The sequence below is a fragment of the Mesocricetus auratus genome, unplaced genomic scaffold (genome assembly GCF_017639785.1).
Source record: "Mesocricetus auratus isolate SY011 unplaced genomic scaffold, BCM_Maur_2.0 Super-Scaffold_100003, whole genome shotgun sequence".
NCBI lineage: Eukaryota > Metazoa > Chordata > Mammalia > Rodentia > Cricetidae > Mesocricetus > Mesocricetus auratus.
In genome coordinates this window covers 35,959,371-35,980,884 of record NW_024429188.1, presented here as the reverse complement: position 1 = coordinate 35,980,884, position 21,514 = coordinate 35,959,371, and the positions used below count along the sequence as shown (strand labels likewise).

Genomic DNA, 21,514 nt, shown 5'->3' with positions numbered 1-21,514 from the left:
GCCACACTTGGAATTGACCCACATAATCCTATATCCTACCACAAGATGTATATGTATCCATTTAATTGCTACATTTTCACAAAAGTAAAGAAATGTATCAAGTATAGATGTCCATCAAAAATAAATGGATAAAGAAAATTTAATAATGTAATATATATATATATATATAATGGAATTTTGCTCAAGCATAAAGTGAAAAAGCAAATTAAGAAAATAGATCCAAAAAGTATTATATTAAAAGAAGTTACCCAGTCTCAGAAAGAAAAACATCACATTTTATCATATATGCAGATTTTGTGACTTGTTTATGTACATATAATAAGAGTTTGTGAACCTGAGAATGTCATAGAATTTAACAAGAGGGAAGAGGTGTTGCTAAAGCCTACTAAGGTTGCCAAGGTAAGTGAAGCAAGGAGACATGACAGTAAAATAAAGGCTACTAAGCCTGCAAGGGCACAAAGGAACAGGGTGAGAAGAAGAGTATACAAGAAAAACAATAAAAGCAAATTTTGTTTGAAAAATGCCCCAATGAAAACCAACTCTTTGTGTACTAATAGAAAGTCAATAAGCCTTGTATACAAATGTTAACTGTTTCTTCAGTATATAGAGGCTTCATTTTTAATAACTGCAACAGTTATATTTTGATATAGTATTGGAACAGAAATGTTTATCTTATAAAACTATTTCTAACTGTTTATTTAATAATGCATTTAAAATTTTAGGCAATGAATAATAATATAGTCAATTTCACAATAGTCCTTTATGAATTATTTACTTTTAAATTTTATGTTGACTGTGGTTACCATATACCTGTTACTGTATATAACAAATAAAAATGTGTCTATTACCTAAGTACTGTCATTATTAAGTTAATGTGACCATAAAACTACTCTTCAAGGTGATGTTCCTGATTTCCAGATTTGGAAAAAAGAATGTAATTGTTTAGTATTAATTCCAAATCTTTAGCCCCTATAAAATCTTAATGTATAAGTTATTGTTATATATCAGACATTGTACCATATGCATACAAATCCTACCATGAGGCAGGATGGTCATAATTTAAAGGCTAATCTCAGTTACACATCAATTTCAAAGAGAGTTGTTATATAGGAGACCTTGTATGTTTTTTTAATGAAACCAAAATTATTGTTTTAAAGATTAAAATATTTTTTACTTTTCATGTGTACTACCTGATTTTATGATCTTTGTGTAGGAATGTAGAACAAAAACATGGAGACCAAGTATCGTGTTCAAAAGAGATACTTTACTCATAAGAGAAGTTAAAGAAGATGACATTGGAAACTATACCTGTGAATTAAAATATGGCGGCTTTGTTGTGAGAAGAACCACTGAGTTAACTGTTACAGGTAATCACAATCAGTATTTCATTTGCAAGTATGAAACTGTCTTTTGAGTCAGATTCAGGGCTGCATATTGATGTTTTTCAACGTGGGTAATGAAAGAAGCACTCATCCAAATGCTAAGTGGATTCCTATAGGTGAAATTTATTCCTCCTTGTTTTTAAATCATCTTGTGCTGAAATACATTTGAAAGGTTAAATAGAATATGTTTGGGAAATTATACAAATGTTAGCTTTTGAAAGTACTTGAAATAATGAGTTTACAATTTTTGAAGATTATGCTTGTACTTTGGAGTGGAATCATTTTAGAAACAATTTCTAGAGTAATGGAATGGAATACATGAAATCTACCTCTGTATTTATGTCTTGCTGAACATTAGACAAAACATTTTCTGTTTGACATATTTATTATTATACAGATGACGCAGATGATCTCATAAGCTAGGATAAAACAGTTCCAGACATTTAAAAATGTAAGGATCACAGAACCATCCTTATATCGTGTTAATTCAGAAAATAATCAAAATAGTATCAGAGTACTGCTTATTAAAAACAATGTAGAATTCATGAGTCTAACAAGCTTTGTTTGATAAATGTGAGCTCCAGACTGTTAATTTACTAATGTATAAAATGATGAAGATGAAATTTGCCTTATAGGGGATTTGCAAGTATCAAATGAATTAAGGTATGTTCAGCAATTTAGTTATGCAAAGAATTGTATTCATGATCATTTTTTATTTACAACAATAGTCACTTTTTTAAAAGTTTCTCATGGAAGGCAGATAGAATCCAGAACAAAAAATGGGAAATTATAGGTATTTGAATATTTTTTTATATAAAGAGACCCTTGATGATTTTTTGGGGTCATAGTTGTGAAAGCTTTAGAAGTTTATGACATTAATTTCATACCTTCACTAATACTTGTAAAATTGTTTTATTCTATATGAAACAAATATCTGATATGTACAAGTATCCATGCGTCATATAAGAATCCATTTCTTTTAAATCTTGAAGTTTTATATAACTTGACTGAAAACTACATTGTTTCATGGGAATCATTTGCTAAATAGCAATTATTCCAGCAGAAGGAAAATTCTTTACATGAGATGCTCTTTGTCAAAGTCTTCGATAAATATTAGAAACAGTAAACAATGGACACTTGAAATTTATGATAGACTTGAATAGTCAACACACATTTAGTCTCTGATGTGTATATGTGTATATGATTTGCAATCATTTGGTTGTAGTTTGGCTGTGTATAATAGATTATTTACAGAAAAATGCAGAGGAGTACTTTATCACTTTTATTCCCATTGTTTTCAACAGTTCAGTGAAAAATATGCCATTGTACACAATAAATATTGAAAATTTTCTGTTCATTTTTTAGCTTACAAAGCCTACTGAGGCAGCTTTTCTAAACATTAGATGTTTAGAAAACAGAGTTTAAAATATGAATGAAAGTGATATTCTGAATAATGATAATATTCTTGACTTAACTCTTTAGAAAGGAAAATGTATCCATGGTAAACATATCTTTCTTTCTCTAGAAACACTAGGATTTATAAATACAATCCATTATGATGAGGTTAGAAAGTAAACATTGTGTCTTGACTAATTAAAGTAAACTTTCATAAGACCATTGGGTAAGCCTTAGAATAGAACTTTTTACTCTTACATTGTTTTACAATTTTCTATACTTTCTGGATTTGTATTAAACTTCCCATTTTCTTCATATGGAAATATAGAATACTTAAGTCCTGATATTCAAGAGAAAGTTGGTGATTTTGACACAGCTCAATAATACAAAAAAATAGGTCTCACTGTGATAAATCTATGCATTCCTGTATTATGTATTCATCATGAACAAACTCTCTGCTCTTCCACTCTTTAGCTGGTATGCCTTGTTTAGCTGATATCCATGGAGGCTTGCTTTTTTCTTAAGAGAAACAGAGGAGAGTGAATGTGAGAGAGAGTGGAAGTAGGAGGGGGTGGCTAGGAGGAAAGTAGAGAGTGGAAACTGCAATTGGAATGTATTATATGAGAGAAGAATAAAAGAAAAGGGAAAAATTAAACACAAATATATGCAGATATCTCTTTTATATGATAACAGTTTCCTCTCATTTATATGATAACTTGGTTTACTTTGGTCATATACCCAGGAGGGGGATTTCTACCACAGTTTTTGTTTTGTTCTCTTTTGTTTTAGCAACATTTATACTAAATGCTATATGGGTATTTCCCTTTTCTCACATTCAAGCCACAATTTGTTGTCCCTCTTCTTGTCTTACTCATTCTGACTACAGTAAGCTAGCATCTCAGTGTAACTTCAATTTCCATTTCTCTGAGGGCTAAAGGTGTTGAATATCTAAAAGATATTTCTCAGCCATGTGTATTTCCTCTTTGGAGAAGTATATGCACAAATAAAAATATTTCTTACCTTTTTAAATAATTATATAATTTCCCTTTGGCTTTCTTCCCTCTAAGCCATTATTTAGTCTTCCTTCCTCTCTTTCAAAGCTGTGTTCTCATTCTTTATTAATTGTTGTAATGTATATTTTTTAGGCCCTGTGGGATTTAAATTTTCTGTTAAATAATCATTTGTTATTGTAATAACATGCCTTTGTAACTTAATGACCATTCTCATTCTCTTTTAAGTTTTCAATATCCTCTCTTTAGTCTCTATCTTTTAATATTGTAGCTACATATACACAGACATTATATATTATATATAATATATATTGTAATGAGAAGCTTTTTTTTTTGAGAAAAGCTTTCCCGCCAGCCTGGTTCTAGATCCGCATCAGTCCCAAATAAACACCCAGGAGGCTATATTAATTATGAAGCTGTTGGCCTTGCTTGTTTCTTACTGGCTAGCTCTGACTTAAGTAATTACCCCATAATTGTTCATCTAAGTATGTCTCTTACCGGAGAATGGTTCCGGGCTTCCTACCCCCATGGCATTACATCTTGACTTCCTTGTGTTTCTCCTTCCCAGAGTTCTCCTGGACTCCTAGTCCCTCCTATCTAGATTCCCTTTAGGCCACACAGTGCTTTATTGACAAATGCACAGGACTTCCCCAACATCTCCTCTTTTCTGTTTAAACAAAAAGGTCTTAACTTTAACATAGTCAAATTTTATATAACAGAACAGTTATCAAGTAAGAACATAGTTACAATATTTTAGCAAGATTTAAAGAAAATATCATCCATCCCATTCTTGTGATTCCAAAGTTCTATATTTAGCTCATCTTTTATCATAACTAAGGAAAACTATAATTATAACTATCTGTCTTCAACTCCATCAAAGACCACAGAAGGATAATATATAAACACTAGGATTGACAGAGATATCTCACTGCCTGGACAGTCACCTGAAGTTCCTGTGTAGCGTTGGGGCATCCATCTTCAGCCCATAGTCCACAATGTATCCAGAAGATTTCTCAGCAAAGCAGGAAATTTCAAACTGTCCATCTGCATCAGCAGTCTGTTAGTCATTTTTCTGTCCTGCAGAAAGTCTCGTAGACTCTTCCATGAAGCAGGAACCCTGTAAGACTGAGCTTAGCAGTCACTTTCCTGTGGGTCCTGCATGTCCAGTTTATACAGCAACAGTCAGTCTAGGCAAGAGCAGTTTCTTGCCCAAATGGCTAATCTTGCCATGTTGAAAGCAAACTCCATAACGAGTTTCTTCGATGCCCATCTTCCTCTCAGACGTAATTGGTGCTGCCAGGAGCAGACATTTCTCACTGTCAAGAAAAACCCTAAACCATTTTAAATGCCATTTTCTGAAGGTCTTTGAGAGGTTTGAAGACTATCTATCTGGGTTACTTGTTTGGTATCTTGTGAGTAATTTCTACAATAAATACTTAGTTTTACTTTCAGTAATTGTGTGTCGCTTATCGTTACAGCGTCAATTGGAGCTACAATATATCATATATAATATATATATATATATATATATATCAATACAACCTGCTCAGTCTGTATAATATGATTTATATATATGTTTTCAGGGCTAATCATTTGGTATGGGAAAAACAATCGGTGTGCTCAGAAAAACTATTTCTCTTACTCTCAGAATTCCTTAGCTCCCTACAGCTGTTTGTGTAGGGCTTTGGCCTCAAGGGCTTTCTTCCAAAGTCACTAGCATGCCTATTCTTGTTGTCCTTGTCAAAGGTTTATTTTGGCCGCCATGTTGGTGAATCCATGGGTATAGCTCCTGAAATTCCTCTGCCTTCACTACCCTAATGGACTCTTTTTACTCTAGAATCAAAAAGCCAATATAAATTCTTTATTCCTTAAGTTGTTTTTGGTCATAGTATTTTACCACACAAACAGACATTGTAATTCAATAGTTTTGCTGTGTATAATAGTCTGAGTTAGCAGGTAAGTTATTTTCAGACATTTAATACCATTTCTAGGCACTGATGGATTTAACAGTTTCTGTTAAATAACTACTGTTATTCTAATGGACCTGCCTTTTCAAGCGAATGAACTTTTTCTCTTACAGTTTTTAATAACCCTTCTTTATTCTGTATTACTCAGTGTTTTAACTACAAGATGTCTTGGAGAATTACTTTTCTGCTCCTATCTATTTAATGTTCTATATACCGCATACATAAATAGGCGATTCCTTCTCTAGGTTTGAACATTTTTCTTCTATGTAATTAAAAATGTTCTATATATCTATACACCTTTGCTATCTTCTTCTTCACCCATTCCCATGATTTGAAAGTTAAATCTTTACATAATGTCGAAAAACCTCTTTATTCTATTTTTAAAAACTAAGTTTTACCTACTGAATCTCCATACTGATTTCTATAGTGGCTTTACGAGATGGCACTCCCACCAGCAGTGAAGGAGTGTCCCCCTTTCTCCACATCCTCTCCAGCACAAACTGTCATTGGTAGTTTTGATTTTAGCCATTTTGAAGGAGTAAGATGATATCTCAGAGTTGCTTTGATTTGCATTTCCCTAAAGACTAATGATGTTGAGTACTTTCTCAAGTGTCTCTCAGCCATTTTAGACTCCTCTATAGAGAATTCTCTATGCTCTTCTGTAGCCCACTTTCTAATTGGATCCTTTGGTGTTTTGGAGACTTGCTCCTTGAGTTCTTTGTAAATTTTGGAGATTAGACCTCTGTCAGATGTGGTGTTAGTGAATATCTTTTCCCAATATGTGGGGTGCCTTTTTGTCTTGCTGACTGTGTCCTTTGCCTTACAGAAGCTTCTCAGTTTCAGGAGGTCCCATTTATTAATTGTCGATCTCAGTGTTCGTGCTATTGGTGTTATGTTCAGGAAGCTGTCTCCTTTACCATTTCATTCAAGGGTACCTCCCACTTTCTCTTCTAACAGATTCAGTGTGGCTGGATTTATGTTGAGGTCTTTGATCCATTTATACTTAAGTTTTTGCACGGTGATAGACATGGATCTATCTGCAGTCATCTACATGTCAATATCCAGTTATGCCAGCACCATTTGTTGAAGATGCTATCTTTTTTCCATTGTATAATTTTAGATTCTTTTTCAAAAATCAGGTGTTCATAGGTTTGTGGATTAATCTCAGGGTTTTCAATTTGATTCCATTGGTCTACCAGTCTTTTTTTGTTCCAATACTCAGCTGTCTTCAGGAATATAGCTCTATAATAGAGCTTGAGGTCAGGGATGGTGATGCCTCCAGACGTTGCTTTGTTGAGTAGGGTTGTCTTGGCTGTCCTGGGTTTTTTGGTTTTCCATACAAAGTTGAGAATTGTTCTTCCAAGGTCTGTGAAGAATTGTGCTGGGAATTACATTGAGTCTGTAGATTGCTTTTGACAGGATTGCCATTTTTACTACACTGATCCTACCTATCCAAGAGCATGGGAGATCTTTCCATTTCCTGGTGTCTTCTTTAATTTCTTTCATTAGGAACTCAAAGTTCTTTCAGTACAGGTCTTTCACTGGTTTGGTTAGCGTTACCCCCAGGTATTTAATGTTGTTTGTGGCAATTGTAAAGGGTGATGTTTTTCTGATTTCTTTCTCAGCCCTTTTATTGCCTGTATATAATAGGGCTACTGATTTTCTTGAGTTGATCTTGTATCCTCCCACATGGCTGAAAGTGTTTATCAGCTGTAGTAGTTCCCTGGTAGAGTTTGTTGGATCATTTTTTTAACCTATCATATCATCTGCCAATAGTGAAAGTTTTACCTCTTTCTTTCCAATTTGTATTCCCTTGATCTTCTTTTGTTGTCTTATTGCTCTACCTAGAACTTCCAGTGCAATATTGAAGAGGTATGGGGAGAGGGGACAGCCTTGCCTTGTTGCTGATCTTAGAGGAATTGCCTTGAGTTTCTCTCCATTCAGTTTGATGTTGGCTTTTGGTTTCCTACATATAGCTTTTATGATGTTTAGGTATGTTCCTGTTATCCCAGATCTCTCCAAGACCTTTATCATGAAGGGGTGTTGAATTTTATCAAAGGCTTTTTCAGCATCTAATGAGATGATCATGTGATTTTTGTTTCTCAGTTTGTTTATATGGTGGATTACATTGATGGATTTTCGTATGTAATTTAAGCCTGTAGAAAGAGTTTGGCAAAGACTCTTCTGCTTCTATTGCAAGGAATACTTTGAGGAGAATTGGTATAACCTGTTCACTGAATTTCTGGTAAAATTCTGCACTGAAGCCATCTGGCCCTGGGCTTTTTTTTCCGTTGGGAGAATTTTGATGACTGCTTCTATTTCCATAGGTGATATAGGGCTATTTAAATTGCTTATCTGTTCTTGATTTAATTTTGGTAAGTGATATTTGTACAAAAATTTGTCCATTTCCTTTAAATTTTCAGATTTTTGTGGATTACAGCTTTTCAAAATATGACCTGATAATGCTTTGGATTTCATCATTGTCCGTTGTTATGTCTCCCTTTTCATTTCTGATATTGTTAATTTACAAGTTCATACTGTGCTGTTTGATAAGTTTGGATAAAGGTTTGTTGGTCCTGCCCTGGATGAAATGACAGACTTTGGAGATCCCCCTAAGGAAGGCCTCACCCTCTCTGGGGAATGATGTGGGGATTGGGTGGGAGGCTTGAGGAGCTGTGGAGGGACAAGGGAGAAGGAGTGGGAGAGGGAGCTGGGATTGACATGTGAAGAATTCATGATTCTAATTTAAATAAAAACATATGTTGAGTAAAGAAATAAGTTCTCATAAAAGTTCACTAAGTGATGTAATTTCACTACTTTGACATACAGTTCTGCTTTTTTACCTACTTGATCCAATCTGTTGATGAAGTGATCACTGAAGATTTTATTTGTTTATTTTTTCATTTCCACTATCATTTCAGTTTAGCTTATCTTCAGTAATTATATGTCTTTATTTAATTGTATTTTCATATCATGGATTGACTTCTATATTTCATTAATCTCTTTGCTTTTATTCTTTTGTGGTATATTTATATCCTTTTTGAATTGTTTATACATAGCTTTAATTATTTGCATTATTTTTCTAGAAGATATTCTAGGTAGTTCTCATTGTGATTCATTGCTATTGAGATACTAATTTGGGGGACATGTTGTCTTATTTTTTTGTTTATATCTTCATTGAGATTTGTTTATCTGAAAGAATTTGTCAAGTGTGTCTTTATTTTTATTCCAATCATCTCTTTCACTGCCGGTCTATATTCCACAGGAGAGAATTAAGCTGTCAGAAGGTTGAAATAGTGAGATTGTGTGTGTGTGTGTGTGTGTGTGTGTGTGTGTGTGTGTGTGATATTTGTATAATTGGTGTTGAGGACAGCAGTTTCTAACCCTAGTCTTCTTTTGAGAGTTTTTTCTCTGTACAAAGAGACACTATCCAAGAGTCAAAATATCTTTTGTTGGCACTCTGCTCTGCTGTATTCTGGTGTAACTTTAAAGGTCTGCTTGCCTCACACTGAGGATGCTCTTATCAACTGGTGGCAGGGAGATGAAGATCTGAGAAAGCTAGGTATGTAATGAGTAGGCCTATGTAGTTAGAAGGGGGAAGAACTTACTTGAGAGTACTTCAAAGGGAGATCACAGAAGAGCAGGAAGCTTATAAAGCATGAAGGACTGGGTCTAGTCTGAGGCAATGTCTTAACAGATTCCAGAGAAACTATGACATCAGGAACAACAGTTAATAGCAGGATAAGTGAGGAAGAATGATGTCTGCATAGCAACTCAGAGAATCAAGATTACAAAGGAGATGGACTCCTTGGGATAGTAAGGAGCCATCTTACCTAATCATATGGGGAAGGAGTGTTTTGGAGTAGTTGAGTATGCATATGAGCTGAAAAGATTCAAACAAAATTGGTGGCTCAGGATAGAAGGCAAATAAAATCAGAAGTACAAACAAGTAAACATTTTTTCTAGAAAGAATAGAAATGTCTGCTACCTATAAATATGATGATTCCTTAGTGATCTTAATATTTGACTGTGTTTTTACTTATAGACTTCTATTTAGAACTATAAAATAATTTTTTGAACAGTAATAGTGCCTTAATAAGGGTTTTATTACTATAGGGATATATCATGATGATGGCAACCTTTATAAAGGAATCATTTAGATTAGAATGCCTTACAGTTTGAAAGTTTTAGTTCATTAGCCAGAGTGAGAAGCATGGTGGCATGCAGGCAGGCATGGTACTAGAGAGGTAGCTGAGAATTCTACATCTTGACTCATGGGCAGAAGAAGAATTCTGTGTGCCACACCTGGCATAGCTTGAGCATATGAGACGTCCAAGACTGCCTCAACAGTGTTGTACTTCCTCCAACAAGGTCATACCTCCTAATATTGCCACTCCCTATGTGCCAAACATTCAAATATATGAGCCTATTGGGCCATTCCAATTCAAACCACCACATACCCCTTCCTGGCCCCCATATGTTTCTAACCATATCATAATGGAAAATTGCATTAAATCCACCTTCAAAAGGCTGTAATAGTCTCAAACTTACTTAAAAGTGTAAAGTTCAAATTCTTTTGAGAGTCATACAATCCCTTTTTAAATACAAGTATTTTATAGTACGCAAATTTATATAATAATGACTGGGTAATGACTGGGTTAATATAGTATATACTATGTAGTCATGGATATTCTGGACAGAAGATGATAAATGTACTAGTTGAAGCAGAACAAAATGGTATAAAAATTCATCATAATACTCAGAATGATGCCTACTTTAACATTCATTGATTTGTTTGTTTCTGGAATTTTTCCATTTGATATAACAGGTAACTGAATCCTTGTAAAGCAAAACTGAAGATAAAAGGTCACAGATATCCTGCATTTAGAACATCAGTTGCCTATGGATAAAAGCCCACAGTACATGTTAACTAGTAGTGTTCACATTCTGTGCCAGATGAGGATTAGTGTAGGTGATTTTAAAATACTCAGAGCTGCTGAGAGGATGGCCCGCAGGTAAGTGCTCACTTGCAAACTCTTTCTTATCAGACCACTGCAAAGTTATTATGGAAACTGCCAGAAGAACTTGAAGCATTTGCAGCAATATGGCATGACTCCAGCATCCAAGCACACAGCCAATAGGCACTGCACACTTTGTTTATCTGTTACAATTCTCTGGTACTGTATTATACTAACTTACAAAAATATCAGTCCTTGGTTTGTGAAAATAAAAAAAGTAAACAGTTGTTTGCTACAAGGAGTTTGGAAAGTGCTGAGATAAAGCAGTAGTGAGGCTACCTACACCAATCTGAGGGTGCTCCTTAGTATCCAACAATTTACTCTCTAGACTTTCCTCTGGGACCCCAAGGAAAAAACAACTTACTGGTAGAAGGTCACACACACACACACACACACACACTTTCATCCATGGGAGACAGGTTGCAGCTGTGACAAAACTAGTTCTTAATAATACTCTTATTTATCATAAGGTGAAAGTAGACCTTTTTATTTTCTTTTAAGCTGGGAACATTTATTAGCTAGACTTTTCCATAGGTAAGTGCTGAACTCTAACTGATCTAAAAATTGAGCCTGAGAGTGTATGGGGTTCTCACCACAGCCCAGTCAATGGCGTGTTTTCAACTAATGGATAGTCATACAATCTCTTAACTGAAATTCACTGTAAAAAAATAAAAAAATCAGACCACATACTTTCAACATAAAATGGCACAAGATATATGTTAGCATTCCAAAACACAGATAAGGGAATCGTGAGGAAATACTGAACCAAAACAAGACCAAAAACCAGCTGGGCAACTCCAAACTCTGTATCTCCATGTCTGATGTCAAAACACTCTTACACTATCCATTTCTTTTCAACTTTGTTAACTGCAGCACGCTTTTCTTTCTTGGACTGTTTCCACCCCTCTTCGCAGCTTTCCTTAGTAGGTATCCCATGACTATGGCATATTTTAGTCTCTCCTAGGCAATTCAGTCTCCACCTTCACAGTTTCAGGGAATAGCCTCTCTGGACCTCCACTCAGGCACACCGCTGCCACATGCCTGGCCTCAGAAGCTTTCTCTAATCATGGAGGGAAACACCATAACCCCTTTCTTCTATCCTTGATTCTAAAGACAGAACCAGGTGCCTGAAACGGCTAAGTTCTCCTGCTTGCTGGGGCTGGAAAAAGACCCCTGATTCAATTACATTATCACGAGCTTTCTGGGTTTTATGCTTTTCTTCACTGACTAAGTTTAATTGTTCAGAAACTTGTTCTGTAGACCAGGCATCCCTCAAACTCAGAAGATCCACCTGCCTCTGCCCCCAGAGTGCTTGGATTAAAGGTATGCACCACCACACCACACTCTAAATTTTTCTTTAATTCTTTTTCAGAAGTTGGAAACATTGGAAATTTAACTGGGTGGAATCTTGCCCTGAGGTCACCACTCCCTTTATTCCATTTATCATCTGGATTTTCTTTAATATTTTCATCTCCTTAAACATAGGACTTACTTACATTTTACTTCCTGGTGCCCCATATTTTCTCAAATTGTATGTTTTTCTTGTTAATTTTTGCTTGTTCAGCTTACAGTTTCATTGTAATTCTTCATAAGAATGAACACTAATAACCACATGACAAAGTCAACAGTAGGCTGTTTTGAGATTTCTTCTGCCAAGGGAATTAATCTCAATCTCTTCACTTTAGACTCAAGCAGATGTTTGGAAAAACACAACAACCAGCCACATTCTTCAGCAAAATATCACAATAACAGTCTCTAGGATTTGATGCAGGCCTCTCAGCACCACTGTCTTCGTTGTCCCTACTAGGATTGCCCATTAAGCCACACTTAGAGTGCTCAACTGCTTTCTAATACACAATCCCCAAATCCATATTCCTCCAAACAAAAACATGGTTCAGCCCATCACAGTAATGCCCCACTTCTGGTACAAACTTCTCTCACACAGTTTTATTGCTGTGAAGAGTCACCATAAGCACAGCATTAAATTGGGGCTGGCTTACAGTTTCAGAGGTTTAGTCCATTATCCATGGCATGAACTGTGGTGGCATGCAGGCAGACATGGTAATAGAGAAGGGGCTGAGAGTTCTATGTTTTGATCTGCAGGTTGCAGAAGGTGATTGTGTGTAGCTAGAGCATATGAGATTTCAAAGCCCACCTCTGCAGTGCTACACTTCCAACAATACCACACCTACTCCAATAGTACTGTACCTCCTTATAGTGCCACTCCCTATGGGCCAAGCATTCCAACACATGAGTCTATAGGGTCCATTCCTATTCAATCCATGAAAAATGGCAAGTAAAATGTGTAAATAGTAAAAATTCTTTTGATATAAATGGATAAATTACAGATATTTAAATTCTTTACACTAAACTACCTTATACTTAAAATAGAAATTTAGCAGTAGAATTGTCAAAATTATTTCTGAAAGTATCAATATGGAAAAAATGTTGCATGTGGAAAATGATTCACATTAAAACTGATAATCTTGAAATAATTGAAAGTTCTTTGGATTTTCTTAAAATTTTTGTCTGTAAAATAGTGTGTTTCTTTTGCATCTTTCTAATGTACACACATACATGTGCACATGCACACATACACACTCATACTTTCTTGAACATACAAGCAGAAATTTTGTAGCTTTTTATACTTTTATCAACTTTACTGTCTCCTGGAAAATAAATTTATAAAAATATTTTCAAACATATTAAAAATAAAAGTAGTAACAAAAATTATGAAGTCCAAATTTATTAACTCAGTCTTATACTTGCTTCCTGTACTCTTTCGGGCAGGCCTGCAATTTTGTTAACACAGATAAAATAACCTTCATTTTCCTTCCTTCATTTTTGTGTACTCAATTACATTTAAAATGTTATTAAAAAGGATTTTGCTTTCTTTCAAAATTTTAGGTTTTTACATAATTTTAAATGAAAAATATGACAAAGTTCAAATTTGATGGAATCAATTAGAAAACAATCTATGTATCCTAATAAGAAACTAAAGATTCCAAAATATTTTGTGAAGCTAGATAAGTTATTTGCTCACTCTATACATAATTTCTTCTCTAAAAAACTATGCATTTAGATCATTACAAAGTCTAGGTTGGTAAACTGTTTTCAAAATAGAGCATAAAAAGTCCATTGTGTGCCCCAAAACAATCTAATTATATTACATAGGGTCTGCTTTAAGGCAGTTAGATACTTATTATTTGAGGGATTCTCTTCTAGTATGTGTTTAACGGAAGCAGAGTTAACAGTTTAATATTATTCTAGTATATTATATAGTTAGTATGCAACAAATTACAGATTATTTTTCCACTATATATAGGAATGGGTATAACAAATACTAGATAGCTTTACTTATCTTTGATTGTATAGTGGGTTTTAAAATTATGAAACATGGTCATAATGATGCCATAGAGTAAAGATTCACTAGATTGCTCCCAGTAGAAAGTTACTAAATAAATTATTCTCCCCAATTATCCAGTATAATCTTTTTGTCCACTCTAAGTTACTTATTGATAAATAACTATTGAACACACCAGCAAGGCTAAAGGTAAAAAGAGGTGGGCCCTCTAACATGGATGTCAAGGTTAAGTGGAGTTATCTGGGGGAAAGTGATTAAAGAAGTAAACTGCACTGTAATAAACATAGACAAGACCTCCAACAATAGCATAAGTGTACTGATTCTTAAAAGATAATTTTGAAAAACTCCATATTGTACCATAATATAGTCAGCTTGCTGTAGATCAAATGGGGTACAGCTCTGACTGTCCTCCTTGACATTCAGACCTCCTAGTTTCCAATAACCAATAATGCGTCTGTTACACACAATTTATTTCAGAAACACTCCTATTTGGAGATTAGTTTCTACAATTACAAAGTTGAATTTCCTTTATTTTGTCCTAAAATTCATGCTTTCAATCTTGAATGGACTTCAATTGTTTCACTTGACCACTTGAACTGCTTTTCTTTAATTAGTTCTTATTCCACTTTCAGATCTTTCTCAAAGCTTAACAAATAGTACTGAACTGGGTTTTCAAGCTGCTGTTTAGTCTATTGTTGTGAGTTTGCTTTCTACTGTGCTGTGGACTTCCAGTCAGTCTACTATTTATCAGACTGATGTCTTTCCATGACTTTACCTTTTACAGCCTCCACATATCACAAAAAGCTTCCTTAGCTTTGTTTTTTTCCCATTCTACAATATGAACTGTGTTTTAATTCAGTGCCCCAAATCAATTTTCTGTCCAAATTCTATGAAGCATCTTCAGCATCACTATCACTAACACATTATTTAACATAAGAAAATAGACTTGGACAACAGCATTAAGCATCATGACATATATATATATATATATATATATATATGTGTGTGTGTGTGTGTGTGTGTGTCTGTGTGTGTGTCTGTGTCTGTGTGCCTGTGTGTCTGTGTATATATATGAACGTAATTTCAAAATTCCCGCCATAAATCTTCAGACCTGGCATTGTCAGCCAGGTTCTTATAGAGAAGTGTTGGTGTTGGGGAATGGCAGGTCAAAATTAGGGGAAAACTACTGAAGCTGCTGTATTAGTATTGGCTAGCACTGCTAATAGGTTCAGCAAACTGTCCACAGATCCAGAGTTGGCCCACATTCTCTCTCTCTCTCTCTCTCTCTCTCTCTCTCTCTCTCTCTCTCTCTCTCTCTCTCTCTCTCTCTCTCTCTCTCTCTCTCTCTCTCTCTCTCTCTCTCTCTCTCTCTCTCTCTCTCTCTCTCTCTCTCTCTCTCTCTCTCTCTCTCTCTCTCTCTCTCTCTCTCTCTCTCTCTCTCTCTCTCTCTCTCTCTCTCTCTCTCTCTCTCTCTCTCTCTCTCTCTCTCTCTCTCTCTCTCTCTCTCTCTCTCTCTCTCTCTCTCTCTCTCTCTCTCTCTCTCTCTCTCTCTCTCTCTCTCTCTCTCTCTCTCTCTCTCTCTCTCTCTGTCTCTCTCTCTCTCTCTCTCTCTCTCTCTCTCTCTCTCTACATCAGGTACCCAGGAACTGTAGTTACAGATGGTTGTGAGTCATTGAGTTTGTGCAGACGAGAAGCTTAATTTAGTCCCCTGGAGTAACAAAAAGTTCTCTTGACTGCTAAGCCATCTCTCTAGCCCCACATGCCTTCATTTTTACTTATATGTCTGTCCAAAAACATTTTTAAAGATTTTAAAGGAAGAATTTAAACAAAGTGATTGACAACCATGTGTTATATACTTTTAGACCAGTTAAAATCAAGTCATTTCTAGGACTGGAAACAACAATAAGAGAATGAATTAGGAAAATGTTCTATATTGAAAAACTTTCCTAACTAAATGTGACACTTAAGCAAACTAGTCATGAACTAAGAAAATGAAAACTTACTGGAAAAAAATAAAACAAAAAGAATGAGAAAAGTGCTAAAAGGATGATATTTTTAGTAACATTTTTATGCTTGGTACATTTTTAACAGAGTTAATGCAGCAATATATTTAAGCCACTTTCCAATCAACCATGGAATAAATTTATGCTTTCAAAAGATACAACTTCGTCCTCCTTTTATGGATGAGAAAGCTGAAGCAAAGAAAGGTTAAGTGGCTTTATCAAGGTCACAAAGCATCATGGTGGCAAATGTAGGAATAAAATTTAATTCCCTGAACTTCAGTCTATGATTTACTCCACTAGATAATTAATAGTGAGACACTGTAGTTTTCATATTAGCTATGCTGATCACAATGAAAGATTTATTATTTAGGTTCAACTGTAACACATTGTACTGAGACCTTTAATTCTTCTGCCAGTGATGTAATTAAATAGTGTATTTCTGGGTCTAGCTTGAGGGTAAAGGGATTTTTCCCCTCTCTGTCTCTTTTTTTCATAGTGTTATATTTTATTTTCCTACTAGGAAAGTTGTTTATGTAACCTCCCATAAACTGATTAAATTAATAATAATGTATATATTTCTTTTGCATTTTTGACAAAATGCCAGAATTAATATTAATGACCTGGAAAACAAACATGCATATTGTTTTTGGTAAAGTAAAGCATTTTGTTAGTTATAGATATTTTATATGTAAAATTCTATCATTAGAAAGTTTAAGTATCACTTATTCCATGCATAGTATCACATGCTTGTAATGGCAAGATTTTAAGCATTTGTATCATGTGCAATAGTTTGCTTTGTAGTGCAATATATTAAAAAAATGAGTCCAAAATAAGTGAGGGCAAGAGAGATGGGGGAGACCTAAAGTGACTAAAATTTCAGTTTTTTTTTTAAATTTTGGAGTATGTGCTAATGTATAATGAAATATCATAGGATACATCTTAAGTTTAAGCAAAATATTAATTTATTACCTTGAGTACATACCTTATACGCATGGTCTAAAGCAAATTTTGGATTTTCTAGTATTTTTCCTGACTTTTTTTGGTATAAATAAAACCAAGATGATTTGTTTGAACAAGAGGTATCTATTAAATAGATTGACCTTGTATCATCTCAAATTTAGATTTAGTAAACACATAGAGCTTCAAAATGAACAACAATTCATAGAATAAGGAATTAAGCATTGCAAAATCACTGAAAATTATTTTGGACTTTAAGAACCTTATGTATGATATACCATTAGATGTTAAAAATTGGAAGAATTCTGAATAAAGAAAGAGAAACCCTTTATGTAATTGGTTATTAGTTGCATGATTATTCTGATGGCTTCTTTTCCTTGATTATTTCCTTAATACAGTAAAGTGCTTGCAGTTTCTAGATCTTTATCTCCTTTATTGTCCAAAGGAGAATATTAAATCTACAACTGAGCCAATTGTGGTTCTATCCCAATAGTCAAGAGGCTGAAAGACGATCAATGAGAGTTCAGGCATAGACTGAGCTGCAGAAATAAGTTTGAGTACAGTCTGTACTACATATCAAGATATGTTCTTAAAGACAATTAAAATAAATCAATAGCTAAATAATAAACAAATAAATGTTCAAAATATTGTTTCAAAATGAACAGCAATTCATAGATTCAACCATTGAATCTGTGCAAAATCACTCTGATAATTCTAATGTATTACTATATTGCTGTTGTTAATAAACTGAACTCTGACATTTTTCATTTGTTTAGCATTTAGCAATCATTGCCTGAAAAATATATACAGGACCAAATTTGGGGAGAGAATTCTGATGCTGTTCTTTGGAAGTTTTGAACATACGACAATATCCTACATACATTCAGGAATCTAAGGATTGTTTTCAGTTATGTAAAAAATTTATTGCTAATTTCCCACCATTTTTTTAATTTGAGAAACTGTAAATGACTGAGAAAGTCTAGATAATATGTTTGGCTATGAGATGATAATAACATAATAAGCATTTAAATAATGAAGTTTGTCCTAAATATTAACAGTTTGAAAACATTTTTATTATTTTGTTTTATATGGGAAAGAAAAAAAAATATATATATATATAAATTCCAGGCTTTTTACTTTTCTCTCCATAATATCAAGTGCTTTCTTGTTGAAAAAATAAAACAAGTACTAAACTTAGCTTTCAACTAATATAAATATTTTATGATGTATGTTTAGACGAGTTTGTTAAGTGATGTGAAAATAGACATTTTATTCTTCATGTAAAATATATGACTTTCATCATAAGAGTATTTCATAGTTTCATGTTTCAAAAATGCTTGACCAAGTCTTTTAGTCATTATATTAACATCTGTTGTTCCATCTGGTGAACCTAAAAAAGCCAATGTATTCTAAACGGATAGTTCAACATGAATATGCAAATTAATGATATTTCATGACTTCTGTATAAAATGTAAAGAAGTTGCTTCTTCCATGACTTAACTAGAACTTAATATATATATATATGTGTATATATATATGTATATATATGTATATATATTTCTTCTTCGTCTGCTGGGTTATATATTGGGTTCCATTTCAGTATATCAACCAGAACTTTCTGTAATATAAATGGCATCAAAAATTCTTTAGGAATGTCATATGCCTTGTCTGAAATAACCTCGTGCAATACATTTTCCAGGAAAAGAAAAAAATACACACATCTAGAAGATATTATCTTAAAATACAGAAGTACTATATGTAGACACAGCTATATTCAAGTGTTAAAAATGGATATTCTAGTATCATTAATGAGTACTTAGTATAAGTTATATTCTATTTACATACTATTATTATTTACCTCATAAATAAACCTCAAAATATACTCTAAAAACAAACATAACTACTATTTTATCTGCTTTAAAATCTCATCATGTATAATATGTACATAAACATTTTTGTTATGATTACAAAGCACATGGTAAATCTTTATTTAAAGCTGCAATTTGTATTATAAAATTTAACATGCACAAGAAATATGCCAACTTGTGTTTTTTATTAAAATCAAAGTTTTTGAATAATTATTTGTGGAAAATTATAATTTGTATGTATAAACAATATATAACATCAAGTTCAATAAGGACCTTCTCAAAGTATTACCTGAAAGTAAACTGTGTGTAGCTTAATATTATTTTAATACTGTTGATTAAATTCATAATGATATAGATTTTCAGAATTCCAAAGTCACTAAAAGTTTTTAACATTAATCACAAGTTATGAAATATAAAATATGTGAAAAATATATATCAATGTTAAAACTATTTCCTATTATGTAGCAACTTGGCAGAAAGTTATTTATTCTTCACTGGTTGATTGTGACATTGCTAAAATTCTATTAAAGTAATAGGCTGAAGACAAACATAATTCAATTATTTTAGATGATGTTTTCCTTTTGGGTACATAATCAGATAATTTTATGTTAATCTATTTTCTTTTTAAATTAAATAAACCAATTGTGTTGACTTGTCTTCGTGTGTTGTTTGCCTTTGAACATGATCATCTGATAAATGTTTATAAGAAAATAGAATTAGTCTGACAGAAACCACTTTTACTTACATAGCCAACTTATTATTTCTAATTGTTTAGATGAGTGCTTTGTAGTCTTATTCTTAGGTAGAATACACACTTGTTCTTTTTGATAGATTTAATAAGTAATGGATGCTGTTTGGACTGATGATATTCAAGTTATAAATTGGAAATAACTTAATGAAGTGAGTATTTACTCCAGGTAGATTGAGAAGCCCTTTTTTAAATGGCAGACAAGGGGCTGAAATAAAGGCAATCAAGATAATATAAAAAGGTAACTGGATTAACAAATGCTGTAGCTATTGGATTCAATATCAGCAGAGATGAAGCTATAAAGTAAACATGCCAAATGGACCTCCTGTTGGAGTTAGAGACATTTTCTGTAGATGTGTTTTTGTACTTTGTCAAATAGTTTTTATTGTGTAATTGAAATAAAAGAGTCCCATTTATAAAATATGTATGTTATTAAGAAGAAATTGTTCATCAAGAGCTGTTTCCTACTTGCCTGCTTACTTCTAAGTAAAATCATTTGACTAGTTTTCATCAATGAATATGAGGGAAAAGATGATTTCTGAGCCAAAGTAGAGATGAAGAAGTTTTGTTTCACCTTTTCCCTCCTTCAGTTTCTCAATGCAGAGCACTTAAGGCTATAAACAGTGGGAGGAGTCAGGTCGCCACAACAGAAAGTAGCCTTATGTTTTATTAAATTATTGATATTGTGGGGTGTGCCTCTTTGGCAGATAGACTTATTCCTTTTTAAATTTAAATTTAAATTAGAAACAAGGTTTCTTCACCTGTCAATTCCAGGTCCCTATCCCTTTCCCTCCCCTCCTCACACGCCATCCCAACAACCCCTCCAATATCCCCTTAGTTCCCCAGGGAGCGTGAGGCTCTCTGTGGGGATAGACTTATTCTAATCACAATTAGGAAAGCCTTAACAGGAAAATTCATAGGACAGCCATGCACTCTTTTCTTAAATTGACTCCTGCTCATGTATCAAATATCTGTGTGTTCAGACTCTACCTTGCTATCCTCTAGTCAGCATTCAGACACTTGCGTAATTCTGGACAGCCACTTCTCCACAGAAATCAGTTCTAATATTTACACTTTGTATCCTTTGTAAATATATGGCTATTTCAACACATTCCTACTATTCAATGTTGACCTCTAAATCACTTGAGGTAAGATGTAGCTTTTTTAGTTTGTTATTAGTAAGTACATTTTGTACTATTTACCATATAGTAGAAACATGATTAATCACCACTTTTGAAAAACTTGAATGCATACAAGTTGGAATGGTTATGTGTTGCATGAATGAATTCTTTTGTAAATATGTCAACTAAGTATATTTAGTCTTATTTATAAACCTACACAAATAATTATTTAATGGTTCTTTGTTTATTCATAAAATAATTAAAAATGAAATTCCTTTATTTGAAAGTATTTGTGTATTCATTATTAGCAAACTAATATTGATACAAATGAATTGTAACATCTTTCTTTACTAAAATTTTCATGATGTGATTTTCATTTCAGCCTAGCATAAGCTATCTTTTGTTATAAGACAATTGAAATATTTTATAAACATTCTTATCACTAGCAACTCATTCAGAATACACATAGCAAAATATACCTACAATATCTGTGTGTGTGTGTATGTGTGTGTGTGTGTGTGTTTGAAGTGAAGGAAAAGCCATTAGAAAGAATAATTACCAATTTTTTTGTGAAAGGACTGCTGTGTGTTAATTTGACATGGTCATTATATTGTCCTTTTACAATCTGTAGTATTATTTGTGAAAAATGTGTCACCAAAATAATTCAAATGCACTCAGTAG

The 21,514-nt window shown here is 33.5% G+C and overlaps 1 protein-coding gene across 3 annotated transcripts in view; it reads left to right on the top strand.

The window, feature by feature from the left end:
- Window positions 1-21,514, top strand: part of Il1rapl1 (interleukin 1 receptor accessory protein like 1) — a 1,266,931-nt gene that overhangs the window by 701,498 nt on the left and 543,919 nt on the right. For all 3 annotated transcript variants that reach the window (XM_040744190.1, XM_021232992.2, XM_040744191.1), the window contains one exon: window positions 1,214-1,367. In XM_040744190.1, the coding sequence (XP_040600124.1) occupies window positions 1,214-1,367 (154 nt within the window). The remainder of the gene's footprint in view (window positions 1-1,213; window positions 1,368-21,514) is intronic.